The sequence below is a fragment of the Narcine bancroftii genome, chromosome 1 (assembly GCF_036971445.1).
Source record: "Narcine bancroftii isolate sNarBan1 chromosome 1, sNarBan1.hap1, whole genome shotgun sequence".
NCBI classification, from domain to species: Eukaryota; Metazoa; Chordata; class Chondrichthyes; order Torpediniformes; family Narcinidae; genus Narcine; species Narcine bancroftii.
The window spans coordinates 401,455,839-401,481,159 of record NC_091469.1 but is presented as its reverse complement, the minus strand read 5'-3'; the positions used below and the strand labels follow the sequence as shown (position 1 = coordinate 401,481,159).

The 25,321-nt window shown below is 39.8% G+C and overlaps 1 protein-coding gene and 1 long non-coding RNA gene across 9 annotated transcripts in view; one reads left to right on the top strand and one right to left on the bottom strand.

Moving 5' to 3' along the window:
- The window catches only part of crppa (CDP-L-ribitol pyrophosphorylase A), a 326,889-nt gene that overhangs the window by 261,789 nt on the left and 39,779 nt on the right, over positions 1 to 25,321 (top strand). The window contains exon 10 of one of the 7 annotated variants that reach the window (XM_069913764.1): positions 9,738 to 10,104. The exons of 2 other annotated variants lie outside the window; for them this stretch is intronic. In XM_069913764.1, coding sequence (XP_069769865.1) covers positions 9,738 to 9,827 — 90 coding nt within the window. In that variant the 3' untranslated portion in view covers positions 9,828 to 10,104. Of the gene's footprint in view, positions 1 to 3,501; positions 3,760 to 9,737; positions 10,105 to 25,321 lie in introns of those variants that run through there. 4 more of the 7 variants (XM_069913768.1, XM_069913769.1, XM_069913761.1 and 1 more) reach the window with 4 other exon arrangements.
- The window catches only part of LOC138751477 (uncharacterized), a 64,762-nt gene that overhangs the window by 4,913 nt on the left and 34,528 nt on the right, over positions 1 to 25,321 (bottom strand). For both annotated transcript variants that reach the window (XR_011349971.1, XR_011349972.1), the window contains exon 2: positions 21,091 to 21,206. This is a non-coding gene — a long non-coding RNA (uncharacterized lncRNA). The remainder of the gene's footprint in view (positions 1 to 21,090; positions 21,207 to 25,321) is intronic.

The following is a 25,321-nucleotide window of genomic DNA, read 5'->3' as shown; positions in this document are numbered from 1 at the left end:
GCTCACTCAGTTAACCTATCTATCTCTCTGCAGGCACAATTTTTGGAGAGCTTTGAAAAAAAAAGTCATAGCATCACTGTTGCACATTAAGATGCCATCCACCCATCAACTTTATGCTCATCCAGAGCTATCCTATTAGTCCCATTTCACTGCCTATTTTTCTATAATCTTTCAAGATATCTTTGGGATTGTGGTTTAAGCCCAAAAGCATTGTATATATTACACTGAAAATATCAGCTTTTCTTGTTATTAATCTAATTAGCATTTTGGTTCAGTTTTTGATGTTAAGTAATAAATCTCAATAACATTGAACAACGGGAAATTTCTTTCCTTGCCAGTTTCGACTCTGGAGTCTGCAGACTTTCTTGTTTGATAGAAATGTGCATTCCATGTGTACTTCTTCTTTGGCTTGGCTTCGCGGACGAAGATTTATGGAGGGGATAAATGTCCACGTCAGCTGCAGGCTCGTTTGTGGCTGACAAGTCCGATGCGGGACAGGCAGACACGGTTGCAGCGGCTGCAGGGGAAAATTGGTTGGTTGGGGTTGGGTGTTGGGTTTTACCTCCTTTGCCTTTTGTCAGTGAGGTGGGCTCTGCGGTCTTCTTCAAAGGAGGTTGCTGCCCGCCAAACTGTGAGGTGCCAAGATGCACGGTTTGAGGCGATATCAGCCCACTGGCAGTGGTCAATGTGGCAGGCACCAAGAGATTTCTTTAGGCAGTCCTTGTACCTTTTCTTTGGTGCACCTCTGTCACGGTGGCCAGTGGAGAGCTCGCCATATAACACGATCTTGGGAAGGCGATGGTCCTCCATTCTGGAGACGTGACCCACCCAGCGCAGCTGGATCTTCAGCAACGTGGACTCGATGCTGTCGACCTCTGCCATCTCGAGTACTTTGACGTTAGGGATGAAAGCGCTCCAATGAATGTTGAGGATGGAGCGGAGACAACGCTGGTGGAAGCGTTCTAGGATCCGTAGGTGATGCCGGTAGAGGACCCATGATTCGGAGCCGAACAGGAGTGTGGGTATGACAACGGCTCTGTATACGCTTATCTTTGTGAGGTTTTTCAGTTGGTTGTTTTTCCAGACTCTTTTGTGTAGTCTTCCAAAGGCGCTATTTGCCTTGGCGAGTCTGTTGTCTATCTCGTTGTCGATCCTTGGATCTGATGAAATGGTGCAGCTGAGATAGGTAAACTGGTTGACCGTTTTGAGTTTTGTGTGCCCAATGGAGATGTGGGGGGGCTGGTAGTCATGGTGGGGAGCTGGCTGATGGAGGACCTCAGTTTTCTTCAGGCTGACTTCCAGGCCAAACATTTTGGCAGTTTCCGCAAAACAGGACGTCAAGCGCTGAAGAGCTGGCTCTGAATGGGCAACTAAAGCGGCATCGTCTGCAAAGAGTAGTTCACGGACAAGTTTCTCTTGTGTCTTGGTGTGAGCTTGCAGGCGCCTCAGATTGAAGAGACTGCCATCCGTGCGGTACCGGATGTAAACAGCGTCTTCATTGTTGGGGTCTTTCATGGCTTGGTTCAGCATCATGCTGAAGAAGATTGAAAAGAGGGTTGGTGCGAGAACACAGCCTTGCTTCACGCCATTGTTAATGGAGAAGGGTTCAGAGAGCTCATTGCTGTATCTGACCCAACCTTGTTGGTTTTCGTGCAGTTGGATAACCATGTTGAGGAACTTTGGGGGGCATCCGATGCGCTCTAGTATTTGCCAAAGCCCTTTCCTGCTCACGGTGTCGAAGGCTTTGGTGAGGTCAACAAAGGTGATGTAGAGTCCTTTGTTTTGTTCTCTGCACTTTTCTTGGAGCTGTCTGAGGGCAAAGACCATGTCAGTGGTTCCTCTGTTTGCGTGAAAGCCGCACTGTGATTCTGGGAGAATATTCTCGGCGACACTAGGTATTATTCTATTTAGGAGAATCCTAGCGAAGATTTTGCCTGTAATGGAGAGCAGCGTGATTCCCCTGTAGTTTGAGCAGTCTGATTTCTCGCCTTTGTTTTTGTACAGGGTGATGATGGTGGCATCACGAAGGTCCTGAGGCAGTTTTCCTTGGTCCCAACAAAGCTTGAAAAACTCATGCAGTTTGACATGCAGAGTTTTGCCGCCAGCCTTCCAGACCTCTGGGGGGATTCCATCCATACCTGCTGCTTTGCCACTTTTCAGTTGTTCGATTGCCTTGTATGTCTCATCCTGGGTGAGGACCTCATCCAGCTCTAGCCTTAGGGGCTGTTGAGTGAGCTGGAGCAGGGCAGAATCTTGGACTGAGCGGTTGGCACTGAAAAGAGATTGGAAGTGTTCTGACCATCGGTTGAGGATGGAGATCTTGTCGCTGAAGAGGACTTTGCCGTCTGAGCTGCGCAGCGGGCTTTGGACTTGGGGTGAGGAGCCGTACACAGCCTTTAGAGCCTCCTAGAAACCCCTGAAGTCGCCAATGTCCGCGCTGAGCTGGGTTCGCTTGGCGAGGCTAGTCCACCACACAAATGTGTACTACATGTGCACGAATAGACATATCCAGTATTGTATGTTAAATGTGGGAGTGTTAAGAAAAGTTGGCACTTCTTCACAATGTGGGGACTGACCAATGCAAGTTGCAGAAAATTCTATTGTAGATCACAACTCACACTGGACTATACTTGTATACCACGTGTTGTCAGGGTCACGCAAAGAAATGGGTAATTCCATCAGTTTCTCCACTCTTATGACAGCATGAAATAAGTCCCTCAAGTTTATTTTGTTTTATTTGTATTGAAACTAAAATGCCCCATCTCTTTTTTGGTTTTAAATTTCAGCCCCCATTTACAACTTTTCCAGTCATCTGATCCCCTTTCTTTGCTTTCTTAACTGTTCACATATTCTTTAATTCTCTATGTCTCTAACTATTTATTTATGCTTTTTTTTCTATTGGTTGGAAAGCGAGGTAATCTTTTCATTTCCTGGTTCACTTTCAGCATCTCATATTTCCTCCCTTGCAAGCAAACACAGAAATAAAACAAGGTGAAAATCTAAAATTAAAATGGAAAAAGCTGGAACTTCTCATCAGGTCAGATTACTGTCAGTTTGTGTTTCAGCTGTGGACCTTACTTTGCTAAATGGCCATTCATTTTGCTTCATTTCCATTAAAAAAAAACCTCATCTTCCTTTATTCCCCAGTTTCTATTGAAAGACCATGACATAAAAACATTAATGTGTGTTCATTTCAAAGATGCTGAGAGATTGACTGCATGTTTTTTACATTCTCTATTTTATTGAATATTTTATTTAAATTTTCCATACATGTATTTCACATTTGGTTAATCCAACAATATAGTTCAGAAAGTACACCACATGTATTCATAATCCCCCTTCTTTCCTAACTCTCTCATTACCACCCCTCCCCACCCACCATAAAAAATTGAAAAGTGTAGTAATATAGTAATTAAAGAGACAGAAAGATAAACTTAGGATTGCTTTGAGGTACACAATCAAATTTTCAAAACATTAACCAATTTTCCATATTTTTTTTAGAGAATCTCAACAGGACTTGAGGGAAAAGAAGAAGACTGTTGCACATTTATACCTAATATTTGCATATTTTGTGTGCCATATTTGCAAAAATATACCATATTTATTTCTCAAATTGTATGTAATTTTCTCTTAAGGAATACTCCTTTGAATTTCCACATTCCTTCTTTCCATAACCAAATACAAGTCTGATTTCCAAGTAATTGCGATGTATTTTCTTGCCACTGCTAATGCAATTTTAACAAATTTCTTTTGATATATGTATAATTTTAATTTTGGACCCAAACCCCAATAAAAATAAATCTTGATTTTGCGGGAATGCAACATTTATATCCTGCTGTGAAAAAATTCCATAAATCCACCCAAAACTGCCTCCCTTTGGGACTTGACCATGTTGAATGCAGGAAAGTCCCCACCTCTAAACAGCATCTAAAAAAGATATAGATTAGTTCAGTATAATTTTTTTATACCACCATTATACCTTGCACCACAAAAATTGAATTGAATGAAATCAGATATTTCAGTACATTCTTTATTCTTGTTTCATTTTATATTCCTTCTGCTGAGCAAAGTCAATACATTCATCATCTGATCATGGGGCTTGCTTGAGATCTTGTGGATGATTTTGGCTAAAACCCACACCAGAATTTTAATTATTTTGGGGGGGGGGGGAAATATGGACAAAACCATAGGTCATTAAATAATTTGACTGTAAATCATGTGAAGTTTTACAGCTTGTAGTGAGCTCACATTTCTGGTGCACAGTATCTCAAGACAGAAGTGCAAAAAAAGATGGCGGCTCTGCTGTAACTGCAGCACTGTCACTGGTGTGGACCTGGGAGAGTCGCTGCTGAAAAGGCTATGTACAGGCTTTAAATGGATTGTTTAAAGGAGCCAATGGTGTTTGCAAGTAAAAATCTGCAACCATGGGGGTCTGTGCCCAAGATGTCAATCCCTGTGCTTGCCAGTGACCAAAAGGGGTTGCAGACTGGCACAAAGCACCAGAAACGATGAAAGCACTCACCCCCCCCCACCCCCATTGAGAAAGGGAAGCATAGGAGATTACCCCTACAGGACAGTGATCACGGCAGCAAACCAATAAGGGGCTCAGTGGCTGAAGAACCCACATTGGCTGCAGGCAACTTGGGACTCACATGGGCTGTGAGCTGTTAGACACTAGCTCAAGAGAACCTGGTATTGGAGCTGGGATTCAAGAGGATGCTGAGGGCAAGAAGTGCTCCTGAAGGGCCCTGGGCACTGAAGAGTCCTGATCATAATGGAGATGCAGATTTGGAGCTTAGGTTACCAATGAATCACAGGGGTTTGTCCAGCTACAGAGGCTGTGAGATCACTTGAAGCAAATCCATGAACACTCAGTGTCTGAAGGGACTATCTTTTGCTTCTCTTTCTCTTTCCTTTAATGGGCACCAGGCAACATTAATGCCATCTCTTTGTCTGCCATACAGTAGGCCACAATTAAAATATATCATGTATGTAACATTTTTAATGTATTTTTATATGACAACAAGTGGAACCTTAAATATCCTAAATTTCCATATCCTAGACCTAGAAGGATTTTTCCATTCAAGTGCATAAATTGCCTGTTGCCATTCCTTGCAGGAGATTAGCTTCATAACATCTATCCATCTCCAATTTCTAGTCATGAGTGTGATCAGAATTAGACATGAATTAGAGGGTGGAAATTATTGTCACATTCCAGCAGGGGCTGCAATGTGGTGCAGATCCAGAGTGTTCCTCCTTTTCTACCATTTCCACAAAAAAAAGGTCAGATATACCTCTTTAGCGTCTTCAGGAGATTGTGCGAATCAACAAAAGCGAAGCAGTGTTAACCCTGTAATCCTCTGGACAAAATAAATACACTTTTGGCCTGATTTGAATTTAAAGTTCCTTTTGAAAGAGCCAGGTTGCAACCTTGACTTGTATTTTCTCTGCAGGGCAGTGACTGTTTGCTATGGCAGATGTTCAGATCCACTTTGAATTACTGGAGGATTCAGGTGGACATCACTGATTTTGCTCAGAATCGCAGCCCCACTGAAGAAATATTACAATACATGATGTCAAAAACAGACTTGGATATTTTTCCAAGTTGGCTGGTTCCTAGTCAGAGGCATGTGAATTACACCAGGGGTTTTGGAGCATACATTGGTTCATGGTAATGATGTGATATAACTTTTAATATTCCAGCTGGCAATTTCTTTTTCTAATCACAGCCAACAAGCCATCAGTTAGGCAACTATTTCCACATCTCTTCCTCCTCCTTCCCAGGCTAATATGCATTTTCAAAAGTATCATTTTTAAAATCATAATTTACAGTGGAGGTAGTCCACAAATTACTGCCTGCTTGTACAAACATTTCACTGTTAATCTTTAATTCATTCAGGCATAAGAGACTATGGAATCTCCATTGAAAATCATTCAAAACTAGTGTCTCCAAATTCGAAAGAGCTGAACCACAGATTTTTCACTCGACTTGTAATTATCTTTGAAAAATGTTAACTTCACACTAATGATTTTGAAGGATTGCAGAAATTTTTTTGAACTTAATTTTCATTTCCACATGCAGTCATATCATGTGAGCAAACAAACAAAATGCATAGATCACATAACAGATGTACACAGAGCATCAATCTATCTTATTCGAGTTCTGCTCATAGAAGCATCACAGATTTGGGCACCCAATTAATTCTATTCGAACCAATATGCAGTCACCTGTATATTTAACCATATACTTATTCATTTACCCTATTGTTACGCTTTTGAGCTTTAATAGGAGAGGTTTAGAGTAAATCTTATTGAATTTATCACTGTGTCATCACTGTATATGCACTTGTATGCAATCACAATCTCATCTGTATACGTTACTCCAATTACGTGCAGAGTGCACCGGACGAACTCCTCCCCACCACTGAGAATGATTATTGTGTCAAAATGAAAGTGATGCCAAGATTACAATATATTTTTTGATGCTGCCTATTTCTTTGCCAAAAACATTATTTAGATTATTAAATAATTGTATTAGGCAATTCCTGTGGAATAATAAGGTTCTGAGAATTTTTGTGGAAAAATTAACATTGGATTATAAACTAGGAGGATTTAGGATATCAGATATTAGAACGTATTTGTCAGCACAAGCCAGATTTCTTTCATCCATTTTTGAGGAAGGAAGCCCCCCCCCCTTGGATTGGGGTGGTATTATACTCACTGAAAGAGGGGAAGCAAATAATTTTATCTATAAGAGGAATGTTAAGACAATAATAACAAAGAGGGATTAGAGTATGGCAAAAGAATCCTTAATCAATCTTGTTAATTAGTATTACCACTGACCACTTGATGTTGAAATCATCAGTCCTTAGGTGGAATTTAGCTGTTATGTTTTCCATCAAATATACACTTTTTACTATTTCCCTTCATTGTTGGACAGTTTGTGGTTCTATATTTCTCTATAATACTGTCATTGTCTTCTTTGCGATCAACAGCAACACCCAAAGTAAACATGCCTATTTTTTTGGTATCTCTATCAGGTAAATAGAAGGGATGAAAGGCAGATAAATCCCCAGGGCCGGATAGTTTGCATCCAAGAGTACTTAAGGAAGTAGCCCAAGAAATAGTGGATGCAATAGAGATAATTTTTCAAAACTATTTAGATTCTGGATTAGTTTCTGAGGATTGGAGGGCGGCAAATGTAACCCCACTTTTTAAAAAGGGAGAGAGAGAGAAATTGGGAAACTATAGACCAGTTAGCCTGACATCAGTAGTGGGGAAAATGCTAGAGTCAGTTCTTAAAGATGCGATGACAGCACATTTGGAAAGTAGTGATATCATCGGACAGAGTCAACGTGGTTTTATGAAGGGAAAATCATGTTTGACGAATCTAATAGAATTTTTTGAGGATGTAACTAGTAGTGTGGATAAGGGAGAACCAGTGGATGTGGTATATCTGGACTTTCAGAAGGCATTTTATAAGGTCCCTCACAGGAGATTAATGTACAAACTTAAAGTGCACGGAGTAGGAAGTATGGTATTGAGTTGATAGAGAATTGGTTGACAGACAGGAAATAAAGAGTAGGAATAAATGGGTTCTTTTCAGAATGGCAGGCAATGACTAGTGGGGTATCACAAGGCTCAGTGCTGGGACCCCAGTTATTTACAATATATATATATCAATGAATTAGATGTGGGAATAGAAAGCAACATCTCCAAATTTGCAGACGGCATGAAACTGGGTGGCAGGGTTAGCTTTGTAGAGGATACAGGGTGACTTGGTTTATTTCTCTGGCCATCGTGCTTATTTGGGCCCCAGGCGCTGGTGTCAGAGTACTGCGTCATCAGAGCGCCATTGACATTACCGCCAGAGTTCCCCATCTTCCCACCATGCCGAGGTCACCTAGGATGGCAGCCAGTGTCACACCAGGTCAGCGTGGTTACCATGTTCATCAGCCATTTTGAGGGCCAGTCCATTTCTCTGTGCATGGGCTGCTACAGGCTATACAATACAATATATAAGACTAAATCAAAATTGCATTCCTGAATAACAGTCTCCCTCAATGCAGAAAAGTCATTCGACAGGTTAGAATGTCATTTAAAACATTGAAGAAATTTGGAATAGGTAGAATATAAATTGGTTAAAAACTCTTTATCATTAACCACAAGGCAAAATTATAACATAGTCAAATGTCAGCTGTTTTCCCTCTGAGAATATCGAGTAGACAGCGATTGAACTGTTAGTGGAGATTATGAGGGGAAATCCAGGTATTAAAAGCTTCAGAGTTGGACAAGAAGAATATAAAATCAGACTATTCATTGATGATGTGCTACTATATTTTTCTGATCTGGCTGAGTCTCTGGAGAAATGGCAAACAACACTAGAAAAATATGGAAGGGTTTCTGGTTATGAAATGAATATGGAAAAAAGTGAAATAATGCCATTGATGAATTTTGATTATGAAAAATACCAAAAAGGAAGTTGATTTAAATGGAAAGAAGATGGAATTAAACACTTAGGAATCATTATTGATAATAACCTACAAAATTTATACAAATTAAATTATAGTCCCCCTTTGGGGAAGATAGAGAAGAATTTGCAGAAATGGAAAGATTTGCTGATTACTTTATTTGGAAGGGATTATTGTGTCAAAATGAAAGTGATGCCAAGATTACAATATATTTTTTGATGCTGCCTATTTCTTTGCCAAAAACATTATTTAGATTATTAAATAATTGTATTAGGCAATTCCTGTGGAATAATAAGGTTCTGAGAATTTTTGTGGAAAAATTAACATTGGATTATAAACTAGGAGGATTTAGGATATCAGATATTAGAACGTATTTGTCAGCACAAGCCAGATTTCTTTCATCCATTTTTGAGGAAGGAAGCCCCCCCCCCTTGGATTGGGGTGGTATTATACTCACTGAAAGAGGGGAAGCAAATAATTTTATCTATAAGAGGAATGTTAAGACAATAATAACAAAGAGGGATTAGAGTATGGCAAAAAAAAAATCAATGAGTGTAATAGGAAAAAAGCAAGGATGTCATTAAGAGCACCATTATGTAAGAAAATGTTGTTGCCTATGAATATAGGTAACCGAATATTAAACTCCTGATATGACAAAGAAATAAGATACATTGAAGACTGCTATGCAAAGGGGACACATGTCTTTTGATCGACTAAAACAGAAATATGGAGTGGCTTATGGAACTTCCTTCTGTTTTCTCCAGCTAAGATCATTCTTGAGAGAAAGATGGGGATCAACTTTGGTCCCACCTGAAATTAGTGAAATCGAGCAAGCAATCTGGCTCTGGAATACATCCAAATTCATAACAAAAATGTACTATGCTTCCCAGAGTGAAAGTGCAAAACCAGGTTTATAGAGGTCGAGAGAGAAATGAGAGTCGGACTTAGATGTTGGTTTGATTGGTTTTTGGATAGTATGACATCAATTATAAATGCAAGATGTGGACTGGTTCAGTAGAATGTCCTACACCACATAGGTTAAAATCTGAAATATAGGAGTTGTGCTTTATTTGTGGGATTGAAACAGAAATGTTTTTACATGTTATGTGGTCGTGTGTAAAGGTGAGGCATTTTTGACAGGATATTGTGGAAATGTTAACAAAGATAACAGGAGTGGCCTTCACAGACAACCTGGAACTTTATCTTTTGGGTAATTTTATTTAAATAAGTAATAAGTTAACAAAATTCCAAATGTCTTTTCTCAAGGTAGCTTTAACAGTGGCTGAAGAGTACTGCAACTACTTTGAAGTCCGACTCTCACTTACTCATGGCATGATGGACTGCAGAGATGAATAATTGTATACCTATGGATAAAATTACATATAATCTAAATAACAAGTATTGCACATTTGTCAAGATATGGCAGCCATATTTGGACCATAGAGGGGCCCAATTATAATAATAATGATAATAACAGATGTTGTTACAATATAACCAGATGTGACTTCCCCACATAGATTTTTTATGGACAGTATAAATGTGAGCTCTGACGATGTGTAGATTTATATTTAGTAGGGGGGAGGGGGTTTTCTTTTTCTTTGTCTTTTTGTACGAAAAATTTTAATATACTGTGATATTGAAGATTTTACTATGTATATTTATAAAAAATGAATAATAAAATATTTTAAAAAAGAAAAGATTCATGTTAGGAGAACTGGAGTGCATGAATTATAAGAGGCTGAATAGGCTGAGATTTTTCTCTGGTGTTTCGGTGGCTGAATGCTTACCTTTCAGAGGTATATAAAATCAAGATGGCCATTGAGATGGTGAATGGACACAGTCTTTTTCCTAGTGTAGGGTAGCCCAAAATTTGAAGTCCTGAATGTAAAATTTGTGCCTAACATTTAGAAGGGACCTGAAGGGCCACTTTTTAACACAGATGATGGTGCTTATATGAAATGAACTGACATAGGAAGTGATAGAGGCAGATACAATTGTGAAGTTTAAAGGACGTTGAGACAGGTGCTTGGATGGGAAATGTCTGGAGGCATAAGGACCAAAAGCAGGTAAATGGGACAGGCTTGGACGGACAACATCACAGGCATGAGTGAGGTGAATCAAAGGGCCTGTTTCCATGCTGTGTAACTATGACAGCAAGTACCCATTTATAGTAATCCCATGAATCATAAACATATTTGCATTAGTGATTCATTTGTTTAGATGCTCTTTCAAAGTTGAGAGTCTATGCCTTTGCCACTTGTCCAGTCAATGTGTTCTAAACTCCAAGTACCCTCTGAGTGAAAAAAATATATTTTCCTTGTATTGCTGTAAACCTCTTACTTCTCATGTTAAACTAATGTCCTTTGGTTACATATTGCTGTTATGGAAAAAAAAACCTACTCACTACCCTGTTTGTGCTCCACTAAATTGCATGAACTTCCATCAGGTCCCCACTCAAAGGAAGGCAAACCTACCTGTCCTATTTCTCCCCATAACTGAGAGGGTCCATCCTTTACATGATCCTGGCAAAAAATAAACTGCTGGAGGATTTCAGCAGCTGTCTGTAAGGAGTTTGTACGTTCTCCCTATGTCTACATGAGTTTTCTCCAGGGGCTCCTGTTTCCTCCCAACCTTCAAAAACATGCCAGGGTGTAGGTTAATGGGTGTAAATTGGGGGAATGGACTCGTAGGGCCGAACTGACCTGTTACAATGCTATATGCCTCATTTAAAATAAAAATAAAATAAAAATTAGATAGCATCTGTGGAGTGAAGGTAGAGATGATACTCTGGATCCAGAGCCTTCATCCGGACTGAAAGTGCAGATGGTTAATACAAAGACAACAAGCTTATTGCCTGGAGCATCTGGCTGTGGTAAGGAGGGGCTCCATTGCCCTCTGAGCAGAGGTATTCATCTGGAAGTGATGTTATCCAAGGTTCCTTTTGGTAAACGTGGGAGCACCTCTTGTCACTGGAAAATCACTTGTGCTGCTATCAATGAGTAAACAGCAATGTCAATTAGCTGGAAGAGTTTTGGTGTTGCTCGATATGTATGCATGTAACTGCTAGATAATAAATTTTTCAATATAAGTCTTAAGTGCTAGCTGTGTGGAGAAATTTGACAATCATTTTTCACTTAATCCCACATTCAAGAACAGTCTGTTGCAAGATCCCCCACAGTCCCCAGCCACCCAGTGCACCCGGTTTCCGAGGCTGACGTGTAAAGAACCTTCAGAAAGATGAAGGGTTGGAAAGTGTCGGGCTCAGACTGTGTACCTGGCCATACCCTTAAAACATGCACAAACTAACTGACTGGGAATTTTGTAGATATTTTCAACTTCTCACTGCTATGGTCTGAGGTCACCACATGCTTCAAAAGAACATCCATTATATCGGTGTCCAAGAAGAGCAAGGTGATCATCCTCAATAACTATCAACTGATGGCACTGACGTCTACTACGATGAAGTTTTTTGAGAGATTGGTTATGGAGCAAATCAACTTCTGTCTCAGGAAGGACCTGGACCCACTTCAATTTACCTATCGTGACTACAGACTTCCATCCCGCTGGCCCTCCATACTGTGTTAGATTACCTGGACCACAAAAACACCTATGTCAGGCTAATGGATTCAATGCCATATGACCAACAAAACTTGTGATTAAATGAAGGAATCCGGGATTCTGTTTGCAACTCCGTAACTTGATCCTCAACTTACTCATTGGCAGGTCCCAATCAGTGCAGATCAGCCATCATCACCTCTTCCTCGCTGACCATCAACAGAGGCGCACCTCAAGAACTGTGTGCTGAGTCCTGTTCTGTTCCCTTCACCCTCATGAGTGCATAGCCAAGTTTGGTTCCCACGTAAATTCACAGACATCATCATCCGTTGTTGGCCAAATAACTGAAAATGATTAGTAAAATACAGGGTGGAGGTCAAGAAAGTGGCTGGGTGGTGTCAGAGCAGCAACCTTCCTCTCAACATCAACATGACCAAGGAATTTATTGTGGAGTTTAAGAAGGGGAAGCCAAAGGACCTTGCACCTGTCTGCATTGATAGGTCGTAGGTGCAGAGTGTTCAAACATTCCTTGAAGTCCACATACCGGAGGACTTCTAGAGCTAGCACATTGCATCAACTATGAAGAAGGCACATGAATGGATATAGTTTTTCAGAAATCTGAGGAGACATGGCATGCCATTGAATACTGTGTCAAACAGATGTACTGACTTTAGTATGCAGTATACATCCAAGTATACTGACTGGTTTCATCATGGCCTGGTTGGTTATTTCGAGTGCCCATGAACACAGAAGGCTGTAGAAAGTAGAAAACATAGTCTATCACTGGATCCAACCTCCCATCCCATTCCTCAAGAAAACCACCAACATCAGAAAAGACCCCATCACCCTACTTGCTGCTACCTTGGGCAAGAAGGAACACATGACTGAAGTGCAGCTCCTCAAGCTTCAAGCACTATTCCCCCCCCCCATGGCTATCACACTCTTGAACTTCTGCTTACTTCCCTAATTATGAACTTTTTTGACCCCACAAAAAAAAAGACCTTATTGTAATACATGCAAGTACAACATATAGATGCCACAAAATTCTTACTTGCTTCAGCTGCATGGGTACATAACAATTATCAACTACAATGGCTTAAGTTTAAATCACCACAATATGGCAAGAGAATGAAACAATAATAAATATAAAAGGAGAGATAAAGTTATATTCACAGTTGCAGTTAATGCAAGAAAATATATTCATGTTTTAATAGTGGAGTCAGATCTTTCGCTGGCTATGGAGTTATTTATACTTAATACTAGGATGGTATAGGGAAGTTCACGAACTGATGGCTGAGGGAGAACAAAAAAAAACACAACTATTCTTTAATTGAGATGTGCTGCACTTAATATGCTGGAAGAGAGCAGCAAGAAGAGGTTGTGACCAGGGTGATGGGGGTCCTGTCTGATATTGGCTGCCTTCTTGAGGCAGCATATCGCCCAGACATCTTCAATGGATGAGAGGTCAGTGCCCATAATGACTTTAGTTATGTTTGCTACCTTCTGCAGCTTTCTCCATTCCTGGGCAGTCAAACGTCCATGCCAGTCTGTGTTGCAGCCAATCAGTATACTTTCTACAGTGTTCTGTAGAAGTTCAAAAGGTATGTGATGAATGCCAAATCTTCTCAGACTTCTTAGAAAGTAAAGGTACTGATATGCCTTCTTATTCACAGTTCCCTCAATGCACTGCTCCAGAAGAATTTCTCTGATATGTAGAATCCCATGAACTTTCAACATCAACTGTCTTCATTGACAGGATCACAATGGAGAGGGTTAGTATCAAGGCAGTTGTGTGGACTCTCAGCCTCCCCTTCCTAGAGTCCACAATAAGCTCCTTGGTCTTGCTGATGTTGAGAGCAACATTGTTGTCCTGTCATCAGCCAACCAGAGTCTTGATCTTTATCCTATTTTCTGATTCCATATTTCCTGTTATGTGGCCAACAACGGCGGTGTCATCAGTGAATTTATGGACTGCATTGAAGCTGAACTTGACTATGCAGGGTACTCATCATACTGCCTTGTTGATTTTCAGCGAGTTGAGGTGATGTTGGCAATCTGAACTAATTGGGTTCTGCTGATGAGGAAACTGAGGATTCAATTGCCAAGGAGGGGAGAAACAGAATCGAGATCCCTGGGCTTGATTATTAGTTTTGCTGATATAATGGCATTAAACCTTGAACTGTTAATGAACAACAACCTCATATCAGTGTTGTTGTGGTCCAGTAATGCACAGTAGAGAGCCAGCAAGATGGCACTGCTCTTTACCTCTTGTGATTAAAAGGTGAATTGAGGTGAACATATGATGATCTTATTAATCAAACGGTATTCAAGTGTGATTTCTTAAAACTTTTAAAAATTCTTTTCACCATATTGTGATTTAATTTTGGATTTTGATGGTTTCAGATAAGTATAATCCTCTTACGTAAGTTACCAAGATCTGTTTTTGTCTTACACATTCATCCTTTGTGAAATTATGCTTGGAAAGCTTTAGACTGCATCAGAAAAGTCACTTCTATTGAAACATCTGATTGCCAAAGCTCAAACAGTAAATCAAACTAGAAGAGATAACTTTTTGTTTCTAAGGTTTCTTTCATTTGCTGGAAGTTTCCATTTGAAACCCGTTATGACTTTACCAAAAAGATATACTAAATCTTAAACTTGTGCAAGAAATTTGAGTAATTTCTGGCGAGTGAATGTTTTCTTTTGAATTAAAAAGAATAGATTTTTTAAAAAAGAATTTCTCCATTAGTTTTGAAATCTTTAAAATGCACTTACATAAAATAATGTACAAGACGCATATTGTAACCTTTTACTGTATTGTTAACTGAGGTTTAGCGTGCTTCAAGAGTTGAAAGTATAGCTAATCCAAATTAGTTTTAAAAATGGAAAATTCTGAAAATCCACACCACATCAGGGAGAGAAAAAAAGATGAAATTTCATGTTTTATGATCGTTGTGCAGTTACATATAAGGTTTGACTAAAAAATGCCACTTCACGATTTTTCTATCACTAATTGACTAACCTTGTACACTTTTTTTGGAAACCTATTATTCTGACTAGAATGCACAGCCTGAAGATTTCATATGGGGATTAAATATCTGTATTTATTTGAAAATAAGATGTATATAGCTCTTTGCAGACGATGCCGCTTTAGTTGCCCATTCAGAGCCAGCTCTTCAGCGCTTGACGTCCTGTTTTGCGGAAACTGCCAAAATGTTTGGCCTGGAAGTCAGCCTGAAGAAAACTGAGGTCCTCCATCAGCCAGCTCCCCACCATGACTACCAGCCCCCCCACATCTCCATCGGGCACAAAAAACTCAAAACGGTCAACCAGTTTACCTATCTCGGCTGCATCATTTCATCAGATGCAAGGATCGACAACGAGATAGACAACAGACTCGCCAAGGCAAATAGCGCCTTTGGAAGACTACACAAAAGAGTCTGGAAAAACAACCAACTGAAAAAGCTCACAAAGATAAGTGTATACAGAGCCGTTGTCATACCCACACTCCTGTTCGGCTCCGAATCATGGGTCTTCTACCGGCATCACCTACGGCTCCTAGAACGCTTCCACCAGCGTTGTCTCCGCTCCATCCTCAACATTCATTGGAGCGCTTTCACCCCTAACGTCGAAGTACTCGAGATGGCAGAGGTCGACAGCATCGAGTCCACGCTGCTGTAGATCCAGCTGCGCTGGGTGGGTCACGTCTCCAGAATGGAGGACCATCGCCTTCCCAAGATCGTGTTATATGGCGAGCTCTCCACTGGCCACCGTGACAGAGGTGCACCAAAGAAAAGGTACAAGGACTGCCTAAAGAAATCTCTTGGTGCCTGCCACATTGACCACCGCCAGTGGGCTGATATCGCCTCAAACCGTGCATCTTAGCGCCTCACAGTTTGGCGGGCAGCAACCTCCTTTGAAGAAGACCGCAGAGCCCACCTCACTGACAAAAGGCAAAGGAGAAAAAACCCAACATCCAACCCCAACCAACCAATTTTCCCCTGCAACCGCTGCAACCGTGTCTGCCTGTCCCACATCGGACTTGTCAGCCACCAACGAGCCTGCAGCTGACGTGGACATTTTACCCCCTCCATAAATCTTCGTCCGCGAAGCCAAGCCAAAGAAAGATGTATATAGGGGGACAGGGAGAGAGCAGAAGTAGGGTCTATTTCAACATTCCTTCCAAACAATGGCTTAGAGTTGATGGCTAAATGGCCTCTTTCTGTATGTAAATGGCCTCTTTTTGAATGTAAATGGCCTCTTTCTGAATGTAAATGGCCTTTTTCTGTATGTCAATGGCCTCTTTCTGTATGTAAATGGCCTCTTTCTGTATGTAAATGGCCTCTTTCTGTATGTAAATAGCCTCTTTCTGTATGGTATCTACTGAATTATAGGATGTCTTATTGGAGAAAGTTATTTGGACCTCTGAGCATGATCAAAATACTCTCAAGGAGCTAGACATACAGCATGGTAACAGGCCCATTGCCGCCCAATTAACCTACACCCCTAGTATGTTTTGCACAGTGGGGGGGGGGGTGGGGAACTGGGGCCCCTGGGGAAAACCTGCGCAGATACAATATCCTTATAGACAGTGTGGGATTCGAACCCCAGTCCTGATTGCTGGCACTCTTAACAGCATTGCACTAACGGCTACACCAACTTTGCTCAGACCCACTCCTTTGTTGTTATTAAAGAAATAAGTACTTTTGAAATGAACAGAATTATTAGCAGAGGTAATATGATTCTGTGGGACGTGTTTGATGTGCCTAGAATGGAAACTGCAGATTTGGTATAGAAGAAGTAATTCATCTGAATATTTAAAAGGCATTTGATAAGCAATAAAATGTAAAGTTGTTTTAAAAGTAGGGGCACTTGGGGTTAATATGTTAAAATAAAAAGTAGGTTAAAGGACGGAAAACAGAATAGAAATAAATAAATCAAGTTCATGTGATCAGGGTTTTGCTGTGGTGATGTCATAGGGAGAGTTAGTGATGCCAAATTTGGTGAGAGAGAGGACAATGGGAAAAAAAAAATTCTGTTTACAATCATACCTGGAATAACTGGAGATGTGGGCAAAGGAATGGCAGATGGAATTTAACTCAAACATATGCATTATGGGAAATTAAAGCAGGGCTTAACATACACAGTATCTGTGCTGTTGCTAGAGGTGCATAGTTCCCTAAAAATGGCAACACAAGTCGATAGAAATCGGGGAAAATAGATGGTGGTGGCTTGCCTTCAGCAGATGAATTAGTGAGTACAAGAGCGGGGATGTCATGTGACAGTTGTACAAAAGGAGTATTGTGTGCTGTTCTGGTTGCCCTACTCCAGGAAAGATGTGATCAGCTGGAAAGGGTGAAGAAAAGACCTGCAAGGATGATGCCTGGATTGGAGGGCTTCAGTTGTCAGGAGAGATTGGATAGGCTGGGACTGTGTTGCCTGGAATAAAGGAGGCTTATTTTTTGACAAGATAAAATAATGAGAGACATAGTTAGAAAAAATGGCCAGTGTCTGTTTCCCATAATACGATTGTCAAAAACTAGCAGACATTGGTTAAAGATGAGAGGGAGAAGAATTAAAGGGGATCTGAGCAGTAAATGTTTTCATACAAGAGTAAGTTGGTATTAGGAATGAGCTGCCAGAAGATGTATTCAAGTGAGGAATAGTAACAACATTTAAGAGGCTTGAATGAGCAGAGCACTGAGGGAATGGAGTTCATGCAGACAAATGGGATTAGTAAAGGTCACTGAAGGGCCTGTTTCTACTTTGTACAACTGTATGGCATGCAAGAAGAGGAAAAGGGGTTGAGGGTTCTAAGAATGAGGCCATGCCTACGTAGGATGTTCCAGGCCGGAATTTTATGGTGGATCAAACTTCGAGGTGTCCAGGTGTCAGCAAGGAAATCAGCTACCTGTTGCTCCTGCACACACACAACTTTAGAGCACAGTATGGTCCCAAGATAGTCATGGCACTAAACCTTTATGCACCTGGGAATTTACAGGGCTAAAACTAGAGGTATCCGCAACATGCCACAATATTTCATGCAATAATTCATGACTGAAAGATGTCAGTAATCTTTTTTTATTAAAGGAGGGCACAATTTATTGAAGTTCATGGTTAATGGCTAAATTTATGAAGTTCAAGGTTAATGGGAGGATTCTTAACAGTATGGAGGAATAAAGGGATCTTGTGGTTCAGATCTATAGATGTCCCCAAGGTTGCCACACAAGTTGATGGGATGGTTGAGAAGTCGGGGGCTATGCTGGCCTTCATTAGTCGAGGAATTGAGTTAAAGTCCCTTTATAAAACTGGTTAGAGCACACTTTGAATATTGTTTTCATTTCTGGTTGTCTCATTACAAGAAGGGTGTGGAAGATTTAGAGAGGGTGCAGAGGAGGTTTAACAGGATTGGAGAACATGTCTTTTGAAGCATGTTCTCATAAGACAACATGAGCTAGGTCTTGTCTCTTTGCAGCAATAGAAGATGTGACTTAGAGCAGACCAGCCCACAACCATTCTTACCTTCATATACTATTTAGTTCATGTATACTATTCATATGTTTTGGTCTCAATCCTGAACTGTAGGTTGAGGTCATACCTTCCAATCTATTGCTTCTCTGCAGATTTATTATTGGAGCACCTCTCAGAGACACTTAATCCTCCAATCAATGTTATGCCCATGTTCTCCCTGCCTATGGCTATCTCCTCCACTTTCACAATCCACATCCCCTCAAACTAATCTACCCTGGGCACCATATTTCAGAAACTGGCTTTCTTTTGGAAAGTGAAAAACAGATTTCACATTCTACAGAATGACAAATAATTGCATTCCTATAAAACTGTTCTTGTTTCTTGTCCAAACTGAATCTGGACCGAACAGGTGCTTGGTAGATCTTAGAAATTCCATAATGCACGAGTTACACAAAAGAACCAAGGAATCAGGATCTAAATTCACCTCTACAGATCTGACATTATGGTCAAATGAGAGGGTTATTTTTGATTCATGTATTTAGTAGATTATTTTTTTGATTCACAGCAAATTAAAATTCTAAAATAAAAATGATTTTCATGCTATGTTGAGAAGATGAGCATGTACCATGCAAATACAATACTTTCAGACTAAATTGCTTGCAATACCCAATTCTTCAGTCTCTAACTCACTTGTGTAAGCTTTGGACCCTTTCAGCTAGTCACACTAGTATTGATTGAATGTTGGCTTTAGTCCACAAGCTGCACCTGACTGAGAATATACAGGCTGAAAGTCACATCATTTAGCATTCACACCATATTTTAGAGAAAACAAACCTGTAAACATAGTGAAATAGCATGCCAGCTGAAGCTATTAAAACCAATGTTTTCTCCTCTCAACATGCGTTGCTATACAACAATTTATCGTCCCTCATGGACCGTCATTTCCTTCGAATGACAGAAATGCAGATTGTGTTCTTGATTTTAATTCTTGATGTTTCTGCTTTAAGAATAAGTTGATGGATATCACAGGCCTATCAAGTTTTGGCTGTCCAAATTCACGTCTGTTTTTCAGGAATTCTGACAACTTTTCTCAAAAGTAACAAAAAATGAATTAATTCACAAACATAACTGAAGTCTGAGGGTTACCTTTGTATTGTATACATTGAATTGTATACATTTTGTATTGTATACATTGAATAAGATAATTACTTTCTTCATACTTGTTTTCAATTTTAAATTGAAACGAAAAAAAGGGCTGATTTTCTATTAATCCTATAACTCCAGAATCCGTTGACCTCTATCACTTAAGGCAGTTTTGGATGTTACTGCACAATAGACATTTGGCCCTGAAGAGCTGTAGTTCAAGGAGGAAAAGCAGAATGAGTTTTTTTTTATTTAAAAAAAAATGTATACATGCAGCACTGTAACAGGCTAATTCGGCCCTACGAGTCTTGCTGCCCCATTAATCTACACCCTGGTTTTGTAGGGTGGGAGGAAACTGGAGCAGCCGGAGAAAGCCCACGCAGACCCAGGGAGAACACACAAAACTCCTTACAGACAGTGTAGAATTCGAGTGCAGATCTGGTGAAACAGTTATTTCAGGGCAAGGTGGAGTTTTGCTTTTAAGTAAAATTAATGCCCAGCCCATCAATGGCAGAGCAACAGCTTGGGTTGTCGCAGCTCATTCTCCTTTTCCTCCTTGGATTATTTGCTTGGTCCATAGTCACACAAATTGGACAATAAAACACGTTAAAATGTAAAACAGGTGCTGGACAAAGTTTGATGATTAATAATTAAAGGTAGTGCACAAGTGTTAGTTACAGGTTTTTTTTTAGTTTTAGAGAAACAACATGGTTTAAAAACCCTTCCAGCCCATCATTATGTGCTGCCTATAAATACACTCATGTGACCAATTAACTGACCAAACCTGTATGTCTTTGGACTGTGGGAGAAAACCAGAGTCCCCAGAGGAAACCCATGCAATCATGGGAGAATATACAAACTCCTTACATACTGCGCTGGATTCGAGCCTGTGTTGCTGGTACTGTAATAGTGTTGTGCTAACCACTACACTAAGTGTTGCACCCTAAATTTATTTAATTTATTTGAAGATATTTGGCTACAAGAAGGACACAGAATTAAGCCAATAGAATCATTGAAATGGGCCCTTTTGGGCCACTTTGTCCTTGCCCATCGTAATACTTATCCAAGGTAATCTCATTTGCTGGCATTAGACCGGTGGTGGTACACCACCGGCCAACTGCAGGGGGCAACCTGCAGGAGTGTAAGGGGAGAGGACAACACCTGGCCGGCTGTCAATCAGTTGGCCTGAATGGATCAAGCCCCACCCGGTCAGGTGTCAATCACTCTCCGGGATATAAGCCTGCGCCGGCCTCACAAGGCCTCACTCAGAGTTGCTGCAGCCATAGCCAGCCTGGCTCTGTGGAAGTCTTTGAGGATTAAAGCCTGAAATACAGTCAATGTGTGTGTCCGATTCTGGCTAACAGTGCACCACAAGGCCTCTATCCCACTATGCTTTTCTTATCCAGGTACCCATCCAAACATTTTTAAACATTGTAACTGTATTTGCTACCTTCAGTTGCTTCGGTAGCTTGTTCCATCTTCTGTGTGAGAAACTTTACCCTTCAAGTGTCTCTTAAAATTTCTTCCTCACTTCAAGCCTGTGTGCTTTAATTCTGCACTTCCTGCCTTGGATTAAAAAAAAATATTTATTATGTATATGCCCTTCATAATTTTACAAGCTTCTATAAGATCATCCCTCAGCTTCCTACATTCCAGTAAGAATAAACCCAGCCCAGCCAATCTTTCCTCGCAACAACAGTTCTCGATTCCAAGAGGCATCCTGGTGAATCTCTCCTGCATTCTCTCTACTGCCACAATAACCTGCCTGTAGTGTGGCAATCAGAAGAGTATCCAAATCTCCAGGTGCAATTGAATCAATGTACAACTGGTAAATGATATCCATACTCTTATACGAATGTAAGAAACAGGAGTAGATGTAACCCATTGAGTCTTCTCCACCGTTCAATAAGATTATACCTGATCTTGTCATAGGCTCAGCCCCTCCTACCTCCCTGCTCCCCATTACCCTGAATTCCCCTATTCTTCAACACTCTATCTGATTAAATACATTCAATGAGGCAGGATTCTACCTCTCCATTGGGCATCCACATCAGAATGACTTGAGGTCTTTCCAATTTTTCTTTAAACAGAGATGCAAGTAGACCCCTCTCCCACTGCCTTCATTTCATAGTTCAAATCTGTTCTTGCACTGAACATTTTCTCCATTGCCACTCACTTCTTCCAAATTAGTGTGGTAGCAATGGGATGCACAATGGAAGCTTCACTTGGCTCAGTGAAGGATATATGGAACAGTCCTTCTTTAAGTTTTCCTCAGGCATCTATCACCAACAACCCCATGCACCTCTATTATCTGTTACCACCTCCATTATCTGTTACCACCTCTATTATCTGTTACCTCCTCTGTTATCTGTTACCACCTCTATTATCTTTGTAACCACCTCTATTATCTTTATTACGACCTCTATTATCTTTATTACCACCTTGACACAGTTATTCAGATTCAGTGAGTTTGCCCAGTTTCAGGCTTCTTAATGTCCACAGCATTTCTTGTTAATGATATGAATTACTTTAATCTCTGCATGGAATTAATTTAGAAGCCACAATACATTGCATGGTCACCTCTATTAGAATTTTAAAAAAAATAGTTTGGACCCTGTGTCATTTATGTTGTTTGTGATAAATTTAAATGTAGACATACAACACGGTAACAGGCTTGTCCACTCCAAAGGCCCATGCCATCAGAACATCCCAATTAGCCTACAACCCCCAACATTTTTGAAAGGTGGGAAGAAACTGGAGCACCCAGAGAAAACCCATACTAACACATGGAGAATGTACAAACTCCTTACAGACAGCACCGCATTCTCTGCCTCCGTAATAACCTTGCGCTAACCACTACACAAACAATGCTGAAAATAGGATGGCAACATGAAATTTCATGCTCAAACAGGAGTATGTGTCTATGGTGAGTGTTAAAGAATTGTAAAGCAGTGTATGCATTGATGTGAGCATTGAGTCAGAGATCCACATCAATCTTTGAAGGGAGCACACTTGTTAATTATGATACCATTGAAACTGTATGGTTTTGTAACATTAACAGCCTCCTTAAAATTTGAATATTTAGTTTCATACTTGTTTCCTGGAGGAATATAGGTTCATTATTAATGGTGTGAAGTGATCTTTGAACCTCATCTTGACTATTTAAGTTATTAATCTTGCTCATGGGGGAGTAAAATGCATCATTATTATACAAATGATAGATTGTTTTTCATTCATGACTTTGGATGAGAAAGTTGCTGATGTTAATAGAATACTGAAAAATGATCATCTTACAGCGTTTACTCATCCCCGTCTCTAACTTTTTCAGTGAAATGTATGTAAGCAGAAGCCATGGTCAGAGTTGGAGTAATGTCACTCGACACTGATCTAACATAGCACTAAAAGATACTTGCGTCTCCTTCACTAATATAGGTTTTGTACCATCAATGTTCTTTCAAAATAATAGGTGTTTTGATGAATGGATTAGCCTGAAAGATAAAGGAGAAAAATGTGTCTATAACCCCAAGCAATTCACATGTAAACAAATATGATCCATGCTCTTTCAATCTTTGTCTGGTCTTCAGAAAGGTACTTTTTTTTTCCTCTCCAGCAGGAAATACAAGGCATTGTAGCATGAGAGCCCTGATAACCCAAACATCAGGACCCCAGGCACTTTCCACTGAGTTGTTGGCAGTGAGTTGAGACATTCAAGCCTATTCACACAGTTAAGACTTATACTAGCCTTATCAGTTGCTATGGTCCCATTAGCCCTGAAATAAAGTAAGGTATCACCACACTAAAATGCTGTGATTTGAGCCCAAAATAGCAATGAAATTTTCTCTGAAGGTTTGGTGAATGGTAAAGATGGATGGCAGAATTAGATAAAATTGTGTGTTCCTGATGAAGTAATTTCTTTCAAATGGCTCCATGGATTTTCCAAACAAGTAGTAGGAAAATTGAGTTTAGTTGGGAGACACATGAGCAGGCAGGGAATAGAGGGATATAAACCATAAGCAAATCGATGGGACTGGTTAGATTGGTATCATGGTCAACGTGGACATGGTGGGCTGAAGGTCATGTTCCTCTTCTGTATTGTTCTATGCTCTCAGGGCTGAGTTATATTCTCAGGCACTCCATGTGAATTAATCCAAATATAAATGTCTAGATTGTGACCTAATCCACAACAGTGTTGCTCTGCAGTTAGCTGAGGAAGAAAGGGAGACAAGTCAACAGAGGGACGAGATATATTTCTCTCAAGCAGTCATCTGGTTTTGTCAATTTTAACATTTATTTATTTGACAAGCCACATTATTGATAATCTAAGTACAGAGAAATATTTTATCCCCTTTTTTTCTACATTTGTGTGACACATGAGGATTTGGTTGCATATTTTAAAAATGTTACATTGATTACCATTGCAGTAATGAAATGTCAATATTATTTAAGCTGTGTAATTGATCTGATGTTCATTAGGTTCAGTGCCTCTCAACTTTTTAAAGAAATGATTCAATGTTTGCATTGAAAATAAAATTAAAATTTCAAGTTACATAAAGCAATGCAAATATTGAAACAGTAAAATGAAAGTATAGCAGAGAAAAAATTAAACTGTAGGTAGTCTACTGCTACAGAGTTCTTTCCTCGTACCAAAAGGCTTTATTTGGAACTGCACATAGGAAAGTAATACGTAAAAATCTATTTTCCCTGAAAAAAACCCTGACTGGTTCTAGAGATCGTACTGGGTGATTTGGAAAGTTTTGAGACAATGACCAGTCTTTGTCCACACATAATCAGTCTGTCACAATGTAACAAGTAGATCCATGCCTTAAGAAAATCGACAAGATGTAGCAGTTTGTATGAAATTTCTTTTTGTCTCACAGATGTTTTGAATTTGTTATAGTTGTTTAATGAGCTCTACCGATAGATCTCCGTAGATTGTAACATTCCTTGTGTATAATGTAAGCAACCATTTATCCATGGTTTTTGAGGGGTATTTTCCAGGATTAGCATTGAGAAATGTTATAAGGTTCAACAAAAGTGGGGATCAATGGATCTAGGACTGTATTCAGAGAAGTCTTTTGAAAAGTGAGACAGGAAATAGATGGCACATGGATTACAACACTGGCTTTCACTTCTTGCACTCCTGTGAAACAGGCTGAAACTGGTGGGGTTAAATCTCTCTTCAATTTGTTCTTTAGTACTCTTTCTTTTTCTGTCATGGGCGCAAGGCAATACCAAAGGCAGACGAAAGGAAATATCGAGAAATATTTCATTTTCTCTTTTATTACGTGACGTTGAAAAAAATCTTGAATCTTTGTGGAAAAAGAAATTATTCCAATCCACACAATGATCTTTCTCATTTTGATGGAATTCACCAGAAATAAAATACTATTTAAAATATCATAAATCATTTCAGTCTTCCCTCAATGGTTTTAGAGTTTAATATTTTGAATTATTAAATTAGTATAAATCAGATTCAACAATGCAAAAGCATGATAAAGTAACAGCTGGTGTGATATAAATGATCATTATTAAATCACTTGCATTTTCTTTACGTTCTCCAGATCCAGGAAATTTTTTTTTAATCAAAGTTTATTATTGTCCTTCATTTAGCTCATTGAACATAAAAAATACAGATATTTTAGTAAAAAAAAACAATTATTTGGGATCCTTATGAGCACGTA